The sequence below is a fragment of the Nerophis ophidion genome, linkage group LG26 (assembly GCF_033978795.1).
Source record: "Nerophis ophidion isolate RoL-2023_Sa linkage group LG26, RoL_Noph_v1.0, whole genome shotgun sequence".
Taxonomy (NCBI): domain Eukaryota; kingdom Metazoa; phylum Chordata; class Actinopteri; order Syngnathiformes; family Syngnathidae; genus Nerophis; species Nerophis ophidion.
In genome coordinates, this window is record NC_084636.1 from 7,282,403 (window position 1) to 7,299,759 (window position 17,357).

Below are 17,357 nucleotides of genomic sequence, written 5' to 3' on the forward strand. Positions count from 1 at the left end.
CAAAATCATCCCGTGGGCCGGATTAAACCTGTTCGGGCCGTACTTTTGACATCCTTGCTTTAGGGCCACAACTACTAGTGCTTGTCAATTAGAAAACATTTCACGCTCACCCCCACTTTCCACTATTCCCATAAATAGTATCATTCGTCTAAGAATTGTTATAAGTACACCTCTGCAGGGCTGGGAATTGATATAATTTTTCCGGTTCCACTTTTGATTCTGCTCAACGATTCGGTTCTGTTGCATTAATACTTTAGGGGCACAACTACTAGTGTTTTTTCAACTAGAAAACATTTCACGCCCGCCCCCAATCTCCGCTGCGACTATAAATATAAAAAATGTTTTTGCCAAATTATACTGAGTACTCCTCTGCAGGGATGGGAATTGATAAGACTTTTCCGGTTCCCCTTTCGATTCTGCTTAACGATTCGGTTCTGTTGCATAAAAACTTTAGGGCCACAACCACTAGTGCTTTTCAATTAGAAAACATTTCACTTCCACCCCCACTCTTCGCCGCGCCGATAAGTAGTATAATTTGTCTAAAGAAAAAAAATGTTTTAAGTACACCTCTGCGGGACTGGGTGTTGATATGATTTTTCCGGTTCCACTTTCGATTCTGCTTAACGATTCGGTTCTGTTGCATAAAAACTTTAGGGCCACAACCACGAGTGCTTCTCAATTAGAAAACATTTCACGCCCACCCCCACTCTCCGCCGTGACTATATATATAACCTTTTTTTTTTTGTCAAATTATACTAAGTACACCTCTGCAAGGCTGGGAATTGATCAGATTTTTCCGGTTCCACTTTCGAATCTGCTTAACGATGCGGTCAAGTTGCATAAAAACTTTAGGCCCACAACCACTAGTGCTTCTCAATTAGAAAACATTTCACGCCCACCCCCACTGTCCGCTGTGACTATAAATATAACAATTTTTTTGCCAAATTATACTGAGTACACCTCTGCAGGGATGGGAATTGATAAGATTTTTCCGGTTCAACTTTTGATTCTGTTTAACGATTCGGTTCTGTTGCATAAAAACGTAAGGGCCACAACCACTAGAGCTTCTCAATTAGAAAACATTTCACTTCCACCTCCATTCTTCGCCGCACCTATAAATAGTATAATTTGATAAAAGAATTGTTATAAGTACACCTCTGCAGGGATGGGAATTGATCAGATTTTTCCGATTCCACTTTCGATTCTGCTTAACGATTCGGTTCTGTTGCATAAAAATTTTATGGCCACAACCATGAGTGCTTCTCAATTAGAAAACATTACACGTCCACCCCCACTCGCCCCCGTGACTATATATATATATAAAACTTTTTTTTTTTTTTTACAAATTATACTAAGTACACCTCTGCAGGGATGGGAATTGACATGATTTTTCGGGTTCCACTTTCGATTCTGCTTAACGATTCGGTTCTGTTGCATAAAAACTTTAGGGCCACAACCACGAGTGCTTCTCAATTAGAAAACATTACACGCCCACCCCCACTCTCCGCCGTGACAATATATATATAACCATTTTTTTTGGACAAATTACACTAAGTACACCTCTGCAGGGCTGGGAATTGATCAGATTTTTCCGGTTCCACTTTCGATTATGCTTAACGATGCGGTTCTGTTGCATAAAAACTTTAGGCCCACAACCACTAGAGCTTCTCAATTAGAAAACATTTCACACCCACCCCCACTCTCCGCCGTGACTATAAATATAACAATTTTTTTGCCAAATTATTCTGAGTACACCTCTGCAGGGATGGGAATTGATAAGATTTTTCCGGTTCCACTTTTGATTCTGCTTAACGATTCGGTTCTGTTGCATAAAAACTTTAGGGCCAACATTTCACGCCCACCCCCACTCTCCGCCGTGACTATAAATAGTATCATTTGTCTAAAAAAAATTTGTAAGTACACCTCTGCGGGAATGGGAATTGATAAGATTTTTCCGGTTCTACTTTTGATTCTGCTTAACGATTCGGTTCTGTTGCATAAAAACTTTAGGGCCGCAAGCATTAGTGCTTCTCAATTAGAAAACATTTCACGCCCACACCCACTCTCCGCCGTGACTATATATATATATATATATATATATATATAACAATTTTTTGAAAAATTACACTGAGTACACCTCTGCAGGGCTGAGAATTGATATGTTTTTTCTGGTTCCACTTTCGATTATGCTTAACGATGCGGTTCTGTTGCATAAAAACTTTAGGCCCACAACCACTAGAGCTTCTCAATTAGAAAACATTTCACGCCCACCCCCACTCTCCGCCGTGACTATAAATATAACAATTTTTTTGCCAAATTATTCTGAGTACACCTCTGCAGGGATGGGAATTGATAAGATTTTTCCGGTTCCACTTTTGATTCTGCTTAACGATTCGGTTCTGTTGCATAAAAACTTTAGGGCCAACATTTCACGCCCACCCCCACTCTCCGCCGTGACTATAAATAGTATCATTTGTCTAAAAAAAATGTGTAAGTACCCCTCTGCAGGAATGGGAATTGATAAGATTTTTCCGGTTCCACTTTCGATTCTGCGTAACGATTCGGTTCTGTTGCATAAAAACTTTAGGCCCACAATCATTAGTGCTTCTCAATTAGAAAACATTACACGCCCACCCCCACTCTCCGCCGTGACAATATATATATAACCATTTTTTTTTTGGACAAATTACACTAAGTACACCTCTGCAGGGCTGTGAATTGATCAGATTTTTCCGGTTCCACTTTCGATTATGCTTAACGATGCGGTTCTGTTGCATAAAAACTTTAGGCCCGCAACCACTAGAGCTTCTCAATTAGGAAACATTTCACACCCACCCCCACTCTCTGCCGTGACTATAAATATAAAAAATTTTTTGCCAAATTATTCTGAGTACACCTCTGCAGGGATGGGAATTGATAAGATTTTTCCGGTTCCACTTTTGATTCTGCTTAACGATTCGGTTCTGTTGCATAAAAACTTTAGGGCCAACATTTCACGCCCACCCCCACTCTCCGCCGTGACTATAAATAGTATCATTTGTCTAAAAAAAATTTGTAAGTACACCTTCTGCAGGGATGGGAATTGATAAGATTTTTCCGGTTCTACTTTTGATTCTGCTTAACGATTCGGTTCTGTTGCATAAAAACTTTAGGGCCGCAAGCATTAGTGCTTCTCACTTAGAAAACATTTCACGCCCACACCCACTCTCCGCCGTGACTATATATATATATATATATATATATATATATATATATAACAATTTTTTTGACAAATTACACTGAGTACACCTCTGCAGGGCTGGGAATTGATATGTTTTTTCCGGTTCCACTTTTGATTCTGCTTAACGATTCGGTTCAGTTGCATAAAAATTTTAGGCCCACAACCACTAGAGCTTCTCAATTAGAAAACATTTCACACCCACCCCCACTCTCTGCCGTGACTATAAATATAAAAAAATTTTTGCCAAATTATTCTGAGTACACCTCTGCAGGGATGGGAATTGATAAGATTTTTCCGGTTTCACTTTTGATTCTGCTTAACGATTCGGTTCTGTTGCATAAAAACTTTAGGGCCGCAAGCATTAGTGCTTCTCAATTAGAAAACATTTCACGCCCACACCCACTCTCCGCCGTGACTATATATATATATATATATATATATATGTATATATAACAATTTTTTTGACAAATTACACTGAGTACACCTCTGCAGGGCTGGGAATTGATATGTTTTTTCCGGTTCCACTTTTGATTCTGCTTAACGATTCGGTTCTGTTGCATAAAAACTTTAGGGCCAACATTTCACGCCCACCCCCACTCTCCGCCGTGACTATAAATAGTATCATTTGTCTAAAAAAAATTTGTAAGTACACCTCTGCAGGAATGGGAATTGATAAGATTTTTCCGGTTCTACTTTTGATCCTGCTTAACGATTCGGTTCTGTTGCATAAAAACTTTAGGGCCGCAAGCATTAGTGCTTCTCAATTAGAAAACATTTCACGCCCACACCCACTCTCCGCCGTGACTATATATATATATATAACAATTTTTTTGACAAATTACACTGAGTACACCTCTGCAGGGCTGGGAATTGATATGTTTTTTCCGGTTCCACTTTTGATTCTGCTTAACGATTCGGTTCAGTTGCATAAAAATTTTAGGCCCACAACCACTAGAGCTTCTCAATTAGAAAACATTTCACGCCCACCCCCACTCTCCGCCGTGACTATAAATATAACAATTTTTTTGCCAAATTATTCTGAGTACACCTTTGCAGAGATGGGAATTGATAAGATTTTTCCGGTTCTACTTTTGATTCTGCTTAACGATTCGGTTCTGTTGCATAAAAACTTTAGGGCCGACATTTCACACCCACCCCCACTCTCCGCCGTGACTATAAATAGTATCATTTGTCTAAAAAAAATTTGTAAGTACACCTCTGCAGGAATGGGAATTGATAAGATTTTTCCGGTTCTACTTTTGATTCTGCTTAACGATTCGGTTCTGTTGCATAAACACTTTAAGGCCACAGCAACTAGTGCTTCTCAATTATTTTCTGCCCCCCTAGAAAACATTTCCTGCCCCACCCCCATTCTCAGCCGTGACTATAAATAGTATCATTTGTCTAAAAAAAATTTATAAGTGCACCTCTGTAGGGATGGGAATTGATAAGATTTTTCCGGATCTACTTTTGATTCTGCTTAACGAATCGGTTCTGTTGCATAAAAACTTTAGGGCCGCAAGCACTAATGCTTCTCAATTAGAAAACATTTCACGCCCACCCCCACTCTCCGCCGTGACTATATATATATATATAACAATTTTTTTGACAAATTACACTGAGTACACCTCTGCAGGGCTGGGAATTGATATGTTTTTTCCGGTTCCACTTTTGATTCTGCTTAACGATTCGGTTCAGTTGCATAAAAATTTTAGGCCCACAACCACTAGAGCTTCTCAATTAGAAAACATTTCACACCCACCCCCACTCTCTGCCGTGACTATAAATATAAAAAATTTTTTGCCAAATTATTCTGAGTACACCTCTGCAGGGATGGGAATTGATAAGATTTTTCCGGTTCCACTTTTGATTCTGCTTAACGATTCGGTTCTGTTGCATAAAAACTTTAGGGCCACAACCACTAGTGCTTCTCAATTAGAAAACATTTCACTTCCACCCCCACTCTCCGCCGTGACTATAAATATAACAATTTTTTTGCCAAATTATTCTGAGTACACCTTTGCAGAGATGGGAATTGATAAGATTTTTTTCGGTTCCACTTTGGATTCTGCTTAACGATTCGGTTCTGTTGCATAAAAACTTTAGGGCCGACATTTCACACCCACCCCCACTCTCCGCCGTGACTATATATATATATATATATATATATATATATATAACAATTTTTTTGACAAATTACACTGAGTACACCTCTGCAGGGCTGGGAATTGATATGTTTTTTCCGGTTCCACTTTTGATTCTGCTTAACGATTCGGTTCAGTTGCATAAAAATTTTAGGCCCACAACCACTAGAGCTTCTCAATTAGAAAACATTTCACACCCACCCCCACTCTCTGCCGTGACTATAAATATAAAAAATTTTTTGCCAAATTATTCTGAGTACACCTCTGCAGGGATGGGAATTGATAAGATTTTTCCGGTTCCACTTTTGATTCTGCTTAACGATTCGGTTCTGTTGCATAAAAACTTTAGGGCCACAACCACTAGTGCTTCTCAATTAGAAAACATTTCACTTCCACCCCCACTCTCCGCCGTGACTATAAATATAACAATTTTTTTGCCAAATTATTCTGAGTACACCTTTGCAGAGATGGGAATTGATAAGATTTTTTTCGGTTCCACTTTGGATTCTGCTTAACGATTCGGTTCTGTTGCATAAAAACTTTAGGGCCGACATTTCACACCCACCCCCACTCTCCGCCGTGACTATAAATAGTATCATTTGTCTAAAAAAAATTTCTAAGTACACCTCTGCAGGAATGGGAATTGATAAGATTTTTCCGGTTCTACTTTTGATTCTGCTTAACGATTCGGTTCTGTTGCATAAACACTTTAAGGCCACAGCCACTGGTGCTTCTCAATTATTTTCTGTTACGCCCCCCTAGAAAACATTTCCTGCCCCACCCCCATTCTCAGCCGTGACTATAAATAGTATCATTTGTCTAAAAAAAATTTGTAAGTGCACCTCTGTAGGGATGGGAATTGATAAGATTTTTCCGGATCTACTTTTGATTCTGCTTAACGAATCGGTTCTGTTGCATAAAAACTTTAGGGCCGCAAGCACTAATGCTTCTCAATTAGAAAACATTTCACACCCACCCCCACTCTCTGCCGTGACTATAAATATAAAAAAAATTTTGCCAAATTATTCTGAGTACACCTCTGCAGGGATGGGAATTGATAAAATTTTTCCGGTTCCACTTTCGATTCTGCTTAACGATGCGGTTCTGTTGCATAAAAACTTTAGGCCCACAACCACTAGTGCTTGTCAATTAGAAAACATTTCACTTCCTCCCCCACTCTCCGCCATGACTATAAATGGTATCATTTTTCTAAAGAATTGTTATAAGTAAACCTCTGCAGGACTGGGATATGATATGATTTTTCCGGTTCCACTTTCGATTCTGCTCAACGATTCGGTTCTGTTGCATAAAAACTTTAGGGCCACAACCACTAGTGTTTCTCGATTAGAAAACATTTCGCTTCCACCCCCACTCTCTGCCGTGCCTACAAATAGTATACTTTGCAAATTGGTGACTTATAGGTTTAGAGTAGGGTGTGGGGGGGCCTAATAATAATAATGAATAATATTAAAGACCAAAAAGGGGCCACAAACAGTTACAGGCCTACTGAAATGACATTTTCTTATTTAAACCAGGATAGCAGGTCCATTCTATGTGTCATACTTGATCATTTCGCGATATTGCCATATTTTTGCTGAAAGGTTTTAGTAGAAAACATTGACGATAAAGTTTGCATAAAAAATCCTTGCCTGTACAGGAAGTAGCAGACGATGTGCGCGTGACGTCACGGGTTGTGGAGCTCCTCACATCTGAACATTGTTTACAATCATGGCCACCAGCAGCGAGAGCGATTCGGACCGAGAAAGCGACGATTTCTCCATTAATTTGAGCGAGGATGAAAGATTTGTGGATGAGGAAAGTGAGAGTGAAGGACTAGAAAAAAAAAAGACGAGGGCAGTGCAAGCGATTCAGATGTTTTTAGACACATTTAGTAGGATACTTCTGGAAAATCCCTTATCTGCTTATTGTGTTACTAGTGTTTTAGTGAGATTATATGGTCGTACCTGTACAACCTGAAGGTCGGCCCCGCATCTTTCTTCACCACCAGTCGACGGGTGGTGGCGATGCCCATCTCTGCCCTTTGCAAGGGACCCTCTTCGAAACAAGATCTTTCTAAATGATCGCTGCATAATACACTGTACTTTGTGTGTGTGGTCCAATCCAACCGTGTTCGCTTGACCGTTCTGTTCCATAGTAAAGCTTCACCGTCATCTTTCGGGAATGTAAACAATGAAACACCGGCTGTGTTTGTGTTGCTAAAGGCGGCCGCAATTCACCGCTTCCCACCTACAGCTTTCTTTTTTGACGTCTCCATTATTCATTGAACAAATTGCAAAAGATTCAGCAACACAGATGTCCATAATACTGTGTAATTATGCGATGAAAACAGACGACTTAAAGCTGGGAACAGTGCTGGAACAAAATGTCCTCTACAATGCGTGACGTCACGCGCACACGTCATCATACCGCGACGTTTTAGCATGATACTCCCGCGCGAAATTTAAAATTGCAATTTAGTAAAATAAACTGGCCGTATTGGCATGTGTTGCAATGTTAATATTTCATCATTGATATATAAACTATCAGACTGCGTGGTCGGTAGTAGTGGGTTTCTGTAGGCCTTTAAAGGGGTGATAGGTGCAAGTTGAAATGTGTTGTGTTCCACAGGGCTCTATGGCACGGCCCGGCTTCGGCTTCATGCGTGACGGAGCCTCTTTGGGAATGTTACGGGAGATGCTGGTGATGATCCGGATATGGGGTCTGCTGAAGTCCGGCTGCCTTCCCACCTTCACGGCCACGTCGGACAGCCAGGACAGCTTGCAGCTGCTCTTCCGCCTGCTCACCAAGCTCTGGCTGTGCTGTAAGTTTGGTGTTAGTTAGCGTGTTCACAGGGCGGCTAACAGATCAAAAACATAGAGGAAGCTAACTTTGTGTGGTAGATGATCCATCACAGCGTAAAAGTGTGTTGTAGCTTCTACCACCACAGAAATCGGACATCCTTTCTGACAGTCCTAAATGTTTTTAGTTGATCGAGATCAGGGGCGTCCTATCTTTTACCACTGGGGGCCGCATAGTGAAAAGTTCAATCATGCAGGGTCCATTTTGATACATTTAGTTGTCAAAACTTATCCAATATATATATTTTCATTTAACTTTTAGGGCTCCTCTGAAGTGTGGTCCCGCCGACTTAGAAAGGGTCTCAGTAAGAAGAATGTTAAAAATATGTCACATATTATTTTTATTATTCAATGATAAACTTCCAGATCAACTTCAGGTCTGTCTATAAATAAAATTAAAAAAAAGTTGTATGTCTTTTTCTCAGAAAACCCAGTGTTTTATGGCAAAAAAAAAAAATCCAACATTTTCCCACACACAAAAATCCAAGTCTAATATTTGATGTAAAGTAATTGGAGCATTAAATAGGTCTGTAATTCATAACACCATTTAATTTAATTTAATTTTTTTGGAGCAATGACTGTTTTTTAAATAAAAGAAATCCCACTAAAATTATTGGGGATCCAAATGGGGGCCACTCATAAATGTAAAAAAATTAGTCATGCTTTTTTTTTTCAGCAATTCAGATCTGTCCGTCAATTATACGTGTTTGTTTATATATATATATGTATGTATGTGTGTGCGTATATATATATATATATATATATATATATATATATATATATATATATGTATATATATGTATATATATATATGTATGTATATGTGTATATATCTATATATATATATATATGTGTATGTATATATATATATATATATATATATATACATACATATATATGTATATATATATAAATATATATATTTATATATATATATGTATGTATATAAATATATATATATATATGTATATGTATATGGGACGGCGTGGTAGAGTGGCCGTGCGCAACCCGAGCGTCCCTGGTTCAATCCCCACCTAGTACCAACCTCGTCACGTCCGTTGTGTCCTGAGCAAGACACTTCACCCTTGCTCCTGATGGGTGCTGGTTAGCGCCTTGCATGGCAGCTCCCTCCATCAGTGTGTGAATGTGTGTGTGAATGGGTAAATGTGGAAATAGTGTCAAAGCGCTTTGAGTACCTTGAAGGTAGAAAAGCGCTATACAAGTACAACCCATTTATCATTTATATATATATATATATATATATATATATATATATATATATATGTACTTATGTATAAATATTGTCCCCCCAAAAATTGGGGATCCAACTCATAAGTCATATATTTTTTTTGCGTTTTTAGCATTTTTTAACTTTTAACATTAAAGTTTCTGGATCAACTTCTGATCCATCCGTCGATTCCAAGTGTGTATCATTTTTAATGGATGTTTTTATGGCCTTTTTTTGTCAAAGAAAATTGTGTTTTTATACGACACACACAAAATATGCAATATTTTCCTCAAAAATATTTCCAATTGGAATATTTGAAGTGAAGTAATTAGAGCCTTGAATAGGTCAATAATTCATAACATTGATTTCAAGTCATTATAATTTTTTGAGCAATGACAGCTTTAAAAAAAACAAACAAAAACAGCCTGCATGAATAGTTTTGTGCGTTTCATTTTATGGGTTTGCTGTTTTATTCCACTTTGGTGTTTTTTAAATGGTAATGTCAGAATGTGCCGCGGGCCGTTTAAAAAATGTGTTTGTGTGACAGCCCTGGACGACGCCCCCCCCCAGGACCCCGATGAGAGCCTGATAGACGAGTGCTGCCTGCTGCCCAGTCAGCTGCTGGTTCCCAGCATGGACTGGCTGCCTGTTAACGACGGCATCATAGTTCTGCTGCAGGGCAAGCAGCCAATCAGGTTGCAGTTTGGGAAAAACTCTGCGTTTGCTTCCATCGACGCCAGCAGGTAAGACACGCCCACCTTTGGCGAAGGTTTTCGACCCATGCCTAAATGTCTGCGTGTGTGTGTGAGTCATACTTGCCAACCCTCCCGGACTATCCGGGAGACTCCCGAAATTTAGCGCCTCTCCTGAAAACCTCCTGAGACTAATATTCTCCCGAAAATCTCCCGGTTTTCAGCCGGCGCTGGAGGCCACGCCCCCTCCAGCTCCATGCTTGCCCAATCACTTATTCCATACGAGGCTTCCGGCAAACCGCCGATGAGCATGGTACAGATGGAGAAGATCTTCTCGGCGTCCATTTTGGCGCACACGTTGCCAAAGCAGACGCTGGTCTGGCTGCTGAGGGTGAAGTAGAGGGCGGTGATGTACGAGTTGCGCACTGACGGGCCGCCGACTGTCTTGGTGACGTAGGGCAGTGGTCCCCAACCATGCAGACTGATTGGTACCGGGCCGCACAAGAAATTAAAAAAAATATATATATTTTTTTTTAATTTATTAAATCAACATAAAAAAACACAATATATACATTATAGATCAATACAGTCTGCAGGGATACAGTCCGTAAGCACACATGATTGTATTTCTTTATGGAAAAAAATAAAATAAAATACCACCCCCCTACCCCGGTCCGTGGGACAAATTTTCAAGCGTTGACCGGTCCGCAGCTACAAAAAGGTTGGGGACCACTGACTTAGGGCATCTCCAGGCGTTTGCCCACATGGAGCCATCCTTGGGGAAGAGACGGGAGGACAACAGGGTGACAAGAACTAAATCATCCAGACCAGAGATAAATTGTATTATTATGTTTATCTTACCAAAAAATAAATATATATGTATATAAATTTTTAAAAACTAAATAAATGTTTACTATATTTTGCTAAAAACATCAAAATTAATTGTATTTGTATTTTTATTTTTTCTTACTCCTTATTACATCCAGCCATAGAATTATACATTAAAATAAACAATTTTAAATAATTACTTTTAAATGATCATAATAATTCATTTAAAATGACCGTATTTACTCATTAAAATAATTGCTTGTTTATCAACAACTTTAGCATTTTATTCATTACATTTTGAAGCTCTAAGAAGCCAAGTTATGTTATATTCCTTAAGATTTATTTATGCAAGTTTGAAGTATCAATTATCTATACACAGTTTTGTGTGCATATTTTCAGGATATATATTTACAGTATATATATATATATAGATATATATATTTTTTTTTAAATACTTGACTTGGTGAATTCTAGCTGTAAATATACTCCCCTCTCAACCACGCACCTGACCACGTCCCCCACTCCCCACCTCCCGAAATCGAAGGTCTCAAGGTTGGCAAGTGTGTGTGTGTGTGTGTGTTCTGGCAATTCTGACTTAATGGGGACATCACTCTGTTTACACAGTCACCTTTAGGCGACGTCTGACGGTATGGGGACAAAAAAACAGGTGCCATAAGGGGAAACCTTTAATTAAATTTAATTTGAACTTTTTTTTAAATGGTCCTCAGTAGTCACGTACAAATTTGTGTGAATTATGCAAAATTCTTTAAATGTGGTCCCCATGAACCATATTAACTCTTTGTCCCCAGGGTCCCCAGTACACATTACTTCATCAATCCAGAGATATGAAGACGTGTATGAGCTAACTGGGCAGTGGACATTTTACCTACTTTTGTTTATGCCTCCACAACCTGTAAAAAAGGGTGGTCCCCACAAGTACTGAACACACACGTGTGTGTGTTTGTGTGTGTGTAGGAGTGTGAGCAGTCAGAAGACCGACAACCTGCGATGTGTCCACATGGGCGTGTGTCCCACTGAGGAGAGCAAGGCCTGCACCAGGTGAGTCCACAGGAAGTGATGCGGGGTGGTTTAGACCGGGCAGAGGTGTCCAAAGTGCTGCCCGTAGCTAATTTAATCGTTAGCATTTTAATATTAGAATGGTAGCTTTTATTTTGTGTCATGCTAACATTAGCATGCATGAAAGAAGCGTTAAAAAATATTTCAGGTGCGCACTCCAGAGTAATATGTTTTGGTATATTTAGCATTTTTAGCATGCTAACATTAGCATGTTAGCTTTTTTAATTTAGCTGGTATACACCTCAGTGTCATATCTTGGTATTTCAATAACTATATAGTTAGCATAGCACTATTAGAATATTAGCCTTTTTTGTGTCAAATATTTTTACTCGATTAATGATACCTGTTAGCATGCTATCTTTTTTTTTTTTTTAACTATTTGTAAGTATACACCTCTGTCATATTTTGGTACTTTGTGTACATGTTAGCATTAGCAGGCTACCTGGTTTTTTTAACTAATTGTAAGTATACACCTCCAGTATACCATATTTTGGTAATTGATGCATGTTAAAATTAGCATGCTAGCATTAAAAATTTTAATATTTCAGGTGCACACTTCATACTAATATATTTTGGTATATTCAAAATTTGAGCACGCTAACATTAGCATGTTAGCTTTTTTAATTGTACTGGTATACACCTCATTGTCATATTTTGGTATTTTGTTGTTAACTATACTGTTAGCATAGTACTATTAGAATGGTAGCTTTTTTGTGTCAAATATTTTTACTCGACAAATGATACCTGTTAGCATGCTAACGTTAGTATGCTAGCTGTTTTTTAAGACTGGTAGCATATATAGTATATTTTGGAACGTTTAGCATTTAAGCATGCGAACATTAGCATGTTAGCTTTTTTAGTTTTACTGGTATACACCTCAGTGTCATATTTTGGTATTTCATTGTTAACTATACTGTTAGCATAGTACTATCAGAATGGTAGCTTTTTTTGTGTCAGATATTTTTACTCGACGTATGATAGCTGTTAGTAAAAAAAAAAACAGCTAGCATGCTAACAGCTATCATACGTCGAGTAAAAATATTTGGCACAAAAAAAGCTACCATTCTAATACTACTATGCTAACAGTATAGTTAACAATGAAATACCAGAATATGACACTGAGGTGTATACCAGTAAAACTAAAAAAGCTAACATGCTAATGTTAGCATGCTCAAATGCTAAACGTTCCAAAATATACTATATATGCTAGCAGTCTTAAAAAACAGCTAGCATACTAACGTTGGCATGCTAACAGGTATCATTCGTCAAGTAAAAATATTTGACACAAAATAGCTACCATTCTAATAGTACTATGCTAACAGTATAGTTAACAATGAAATACCAAAATATGACACTGAGGTGTATACCAGTAAAACTAAAAAAGCTAACATGCTAATGTTAGCATGCTCAAATGTTAAATGTACCAAAATACATTACTATGAAGTGTGCACCTGAAATATTACAATTTTTAATGCTAGCATGCATCAATTACCAAAATATGGTATACTGGAGGTGTATACTTACAATTAGTTTAAAAAAAACAGGTAGCATGCTAATGCTAACATGCACAGAAAGTACCAAAACATGACAGAGGTGTATACTTACAAATAGTTAAAAAAAAAAAAAAAACAGCTAGCATGCTATTTGTAAGTATACACCTCTGTCATATTTTGGTACTTGATGCATGCTAACATTAATTAAAAAAAAATCTGGTGCACACTCCAGAGTAATATATTTTGGTGCATTTAAACATGCCAACATTAGCATGTTAGCTTTTTTCATTTTACTGGTATACACCTCAGTGTCATATTTGGTATGTCATTGTTAACTATATTGTTAGCTTTCTTGGCTCATTTGTCTTATATTTTTGTTACTTGATTCTATCTGGCCGGCATGCTAACTGTTAGCATTCACACAAAATAGTATTTTCTAGTTTTTTGGGGGTTGAAAAATATGAATATAGTAGTGTTTTTTTTTATTGGTGAAAACTATGAAAAGTTTTGTCTGTAGAATGTTGTGAGAAGTGTGCTAACTGTGTGTTTGGAGGTGTGACCATGCTTGTTGTGAGAAGTGTGCTAACTGTGTGTTTGGAGGTGTGACCATGCTTGTTGTGAGAAGTGTGCTAACTGTGTTTGGAGGTGTGACCATGCTTGTTGTGAGAAGTGTGCTAATTGTGTGTTTGGAGGTGTGACCATGCTTGTTGTGAGAAGTGTGCTAACTGTGTGTTTGGAGGTGTGACCATGCTTGTTGTGAGAAGTGTGCTAACTGTGTGTTTGGAGGTGTGACCATGCTTGTTGTGAGAAGTGTGCTAATTGTGTGTTTGGAGGTGTGACCATGCATGTTGTGAGAAGTATGCTAACTGTGTGTTTGGAGGTGTGACCATGCTTGTTGTGAGAAGTGTGCTAACTGTGTGTTTGGAGGTGTGACCATGCTTGTTGTGAGAAGTATGCTAACTGTGTGTTTGGAGGTGTGACCATGCTTGTTGTGAGAAGTGTGCTAACTGTGTGTTTGGAGGTGTGACCATGCTTGTTGTGAGAAGTATGCTAACTGTGTGTTTGGAGGTGTGACCATGCTTGTTGTGAGAAGTATGCTAACTGTGTGTTTGGAGGTGTGACCATGCTTGTTGTGAGAAGTGTGCTAACTGTGTGTTTGGAGGTGTGACCATGCTTGTTGTGAGAAGTATGCTAACTGTGTTTGGAGGTGTGACCATGCTTGTTGTGAGAAGTATGCTAACTGTGTTTGGAGGTGTGACCATGCTTGTTGTGAGAAGTGTGCTAACTGTGTGTTTGGAGGTGTGACCATGCTTGTTGTGAGAAGTGTGCTAATTGTGTGTTTGGAGGTGTGACCATGCATGTTGTGAGAAGTATGCTAACTGTGTGTTTGGAGGTGTGACCATGCTTGTTGTGAGAAGTGTGCTAACTGTGTGTTTGGAGGTGTGACCATGCTTGTTGTGAGAAGTATGCTAACTGTGTGTTTGGAGGTGTGACCATGCTTGTTGTGAGAAGTGTGCTAACTGTGTGTTTGGAGGTGTGACCATGCTTGTTGTGAGAAGTATGCTAACTGTGTGTTTGGAGGTGTGACCATGCTTGTTGTGAGAAGTATGCTAACTGTGTGTTTGGAGGTGTGACCATGCTTGTTGTGAGAAGTGTGCTAACTGTGTGTTTGGAGGTGTGACCATGCTTGTTGTGAGAAGTATGCTAACTGTGTTTGGAGGTGTGACCATGCTTGTTGTGAGAAGTGTGCTAACTGTGTGTTTGGAGGTGTGACCATGCTTGTTGTGAGAAGTATGCTAACTGTGTTTGGAGGTGTGACCATGCTTGTTGTGAGAAGTGTGCTAACTGTGTGTTTGGAGGTGTGACCATGCTTGTTGTGAGAAGTATGCTAACTGTGTGTTTGGAGGTGTGACCATGCTTGTTGTGAGAAGTATGCTAACTGTGTGTTTGGAGGTGTGACCATGCTTGTTGTGAGAAGTGTGCTAACTGTGTTTGGAGGTGTGACCATGCTTGTTGTGAGAAGTGTGCTAACTGTGTGTTTGGAGGTGTGACCATGCTTGTTGTGAGAAGTGTGCTAACTGTGTGTTTGGAGGTGTGACCATGCTTGTTGTGAGAAGTGTGCTAACTGTGTGTTTGGAGGTGTGACCATGCTTGTTGTGAGAAGTGTGCTAACTGTGTTTGGAGGTGTGACCATGCTTGTTGTGAGAAGTGTGCTAACTGTGTGTTTGGAGGTGTGACCATGCTTGTTGTGAAAAGTGTGCTAACTGTGTGTTTGGAGGTGTGACCATGCTTGTTGTGAGAAGTATGCTAACTGTGTGTTTGGAGGTGTGACCATGCTTGTTGTGAGAAGTGTGCTAACTGTGTTTGGAGGTGTGACCATGCTTGTTGTGAGAAGTGTGCTAACTGTGTGTTTGGAGGTGTGACCATGCTTGTTGTGAGAAGTGTGCTAACTGTGTGTTTGGAGGTGTGACCATGCTTGTTGTGAGAAGTGTGCTAACTGTGTGTTTGGAGGTGTGACCATGCTTGTTGTGAGAAGTGTGCTAACTGTGTGTTTGGAGGTGTGACCATGCTTGTTGTGAGAAGTATGCTAACTGTGTGTTTGGAGGTGTGACCATGCTTGTTGTGAGAAGTGTGCTAACTGTGTGTTTGGAGGTGTGACCATGCTTGTTGTGAGAAGTGTGCTAACTGTGTGTTTGGAGGTGTGACCATGCTTGTTGTGAGAAGTGTGCTAACTGTGTGTTTGGAGGTGTGACCATGCTTGTTGTGAGAAGTGTGCTAACTGTGTGTTTGGAGGTGTGACCATGCTTGTTGTGAGAAGTATGCTAACTGTGTGTTTGGAGGTGTGACCATGCTTGTTGTGAGAAGTGTGCTAACTGTGTGTTTGGAGGTGTGACCATGCTTGTTGTGAGAAGTGTGCTAACTGTGTGTTTGGAGGTGTGACCATGCTTGTTGTGAGAAGTGTGCTAACTGTGTGTTTGGAGGTGTGACCATGCTTGTTGTGAGAAGTATGCTAACTGTGTGTTTGGAGGTGTGACCATGCTTGTTGTGAGAAGTGTGCTAACTGTGTTTGGAGGTGTGACCATGCTTGTTGTGAGAAGTGTGCTAATTGTGTGTTTGGAGGTGTGACCATGCTTGTTGTGAGAAGTGTGCTAACTGTGTGTTTGGAGGTGTGACCATGCTTGTTGTGAGAAGTGTGCTAACTGTGTGTTTGGAGGTGTGACCATGCTTGTTGTGAGAAGTATGCTAACTGTGTGTTTGGAGGTGTGACCATGCTTGTTGTGAGAAGTGTGCTAACTGTGTGTTTGGAGGTGTGACCATGCTTGTTGTGAGAAGTGTGCTAACTGTGTGTTTGGAGGTGTGACCATGCTTGTTGTGAGAAGTGTGCTAACTGTGTGTTTGGAGGTGTGACCATGCTTGTTGTGAGAAGTATGCTAACTGTGTGTTTGGAGGTGTGACCATGCTTGTTGTGAGAAGTGTGCTAACTGTGTTTGGAGGTGTGACCATGCTTGTTGTGAGAAGTGTGCTAATTGTGTGTTTGGAGGTGTGACCATGCTTGTTGTGAGAAGTGTGCTAACTGTGTGTTTGGAGGTGTGACCATGCTTGTTGTGAGAAGTGTGCTAATTGTGTGTTTGGAGGTGTGACCATGCTTGTTGTGAGAAGTGTGCTAATTGTGTGTTTGGAGGTGTGACCATGCTTGTTGTGAGAAGTGTGCTAACTGTGTGTTTGGAGGTGTGACCATGCTTGTTGTGAGAAGTGTGCTAATTGTGTGTTTGGAGGTGTGACCATGCTTGTTGTGAGAAGTGTGCTAACTGTGTGT

General features: G+C 39.6%; 1 protein-coding gene across 4 annotated transcripts in view; it reads left to right on the plus strand.

Annotated features, from left to right (window-relative positions):
* Positions 1-17,357, plus strand: part of med16 (mediator complex subunit 16) — an 87,306-nt gene that overhangs the window by 69,550 nt on the left and 399 nt on the right. For all 4 annotated transcript variants that reach the window (XM_061887836.1, XM_061887838.1, XM_061887834.1 and 1 more), the window contains exons 13-15: positions 7,993-8,185; positions 9,998-10,193; positions 11,946-12,029. In XM_061887836.1, coding sequence (XP_061743820.1) covers positions 7,993-8,185; positions 9,998-10,193; positions 11,946-12,029 — 473 coding nt within the window. The remainder of the gene's footprint in view (positions 1-7,992; positions 8,186-9,997; positions 10,194-11,945; positions 12,030-17,357) is intronic.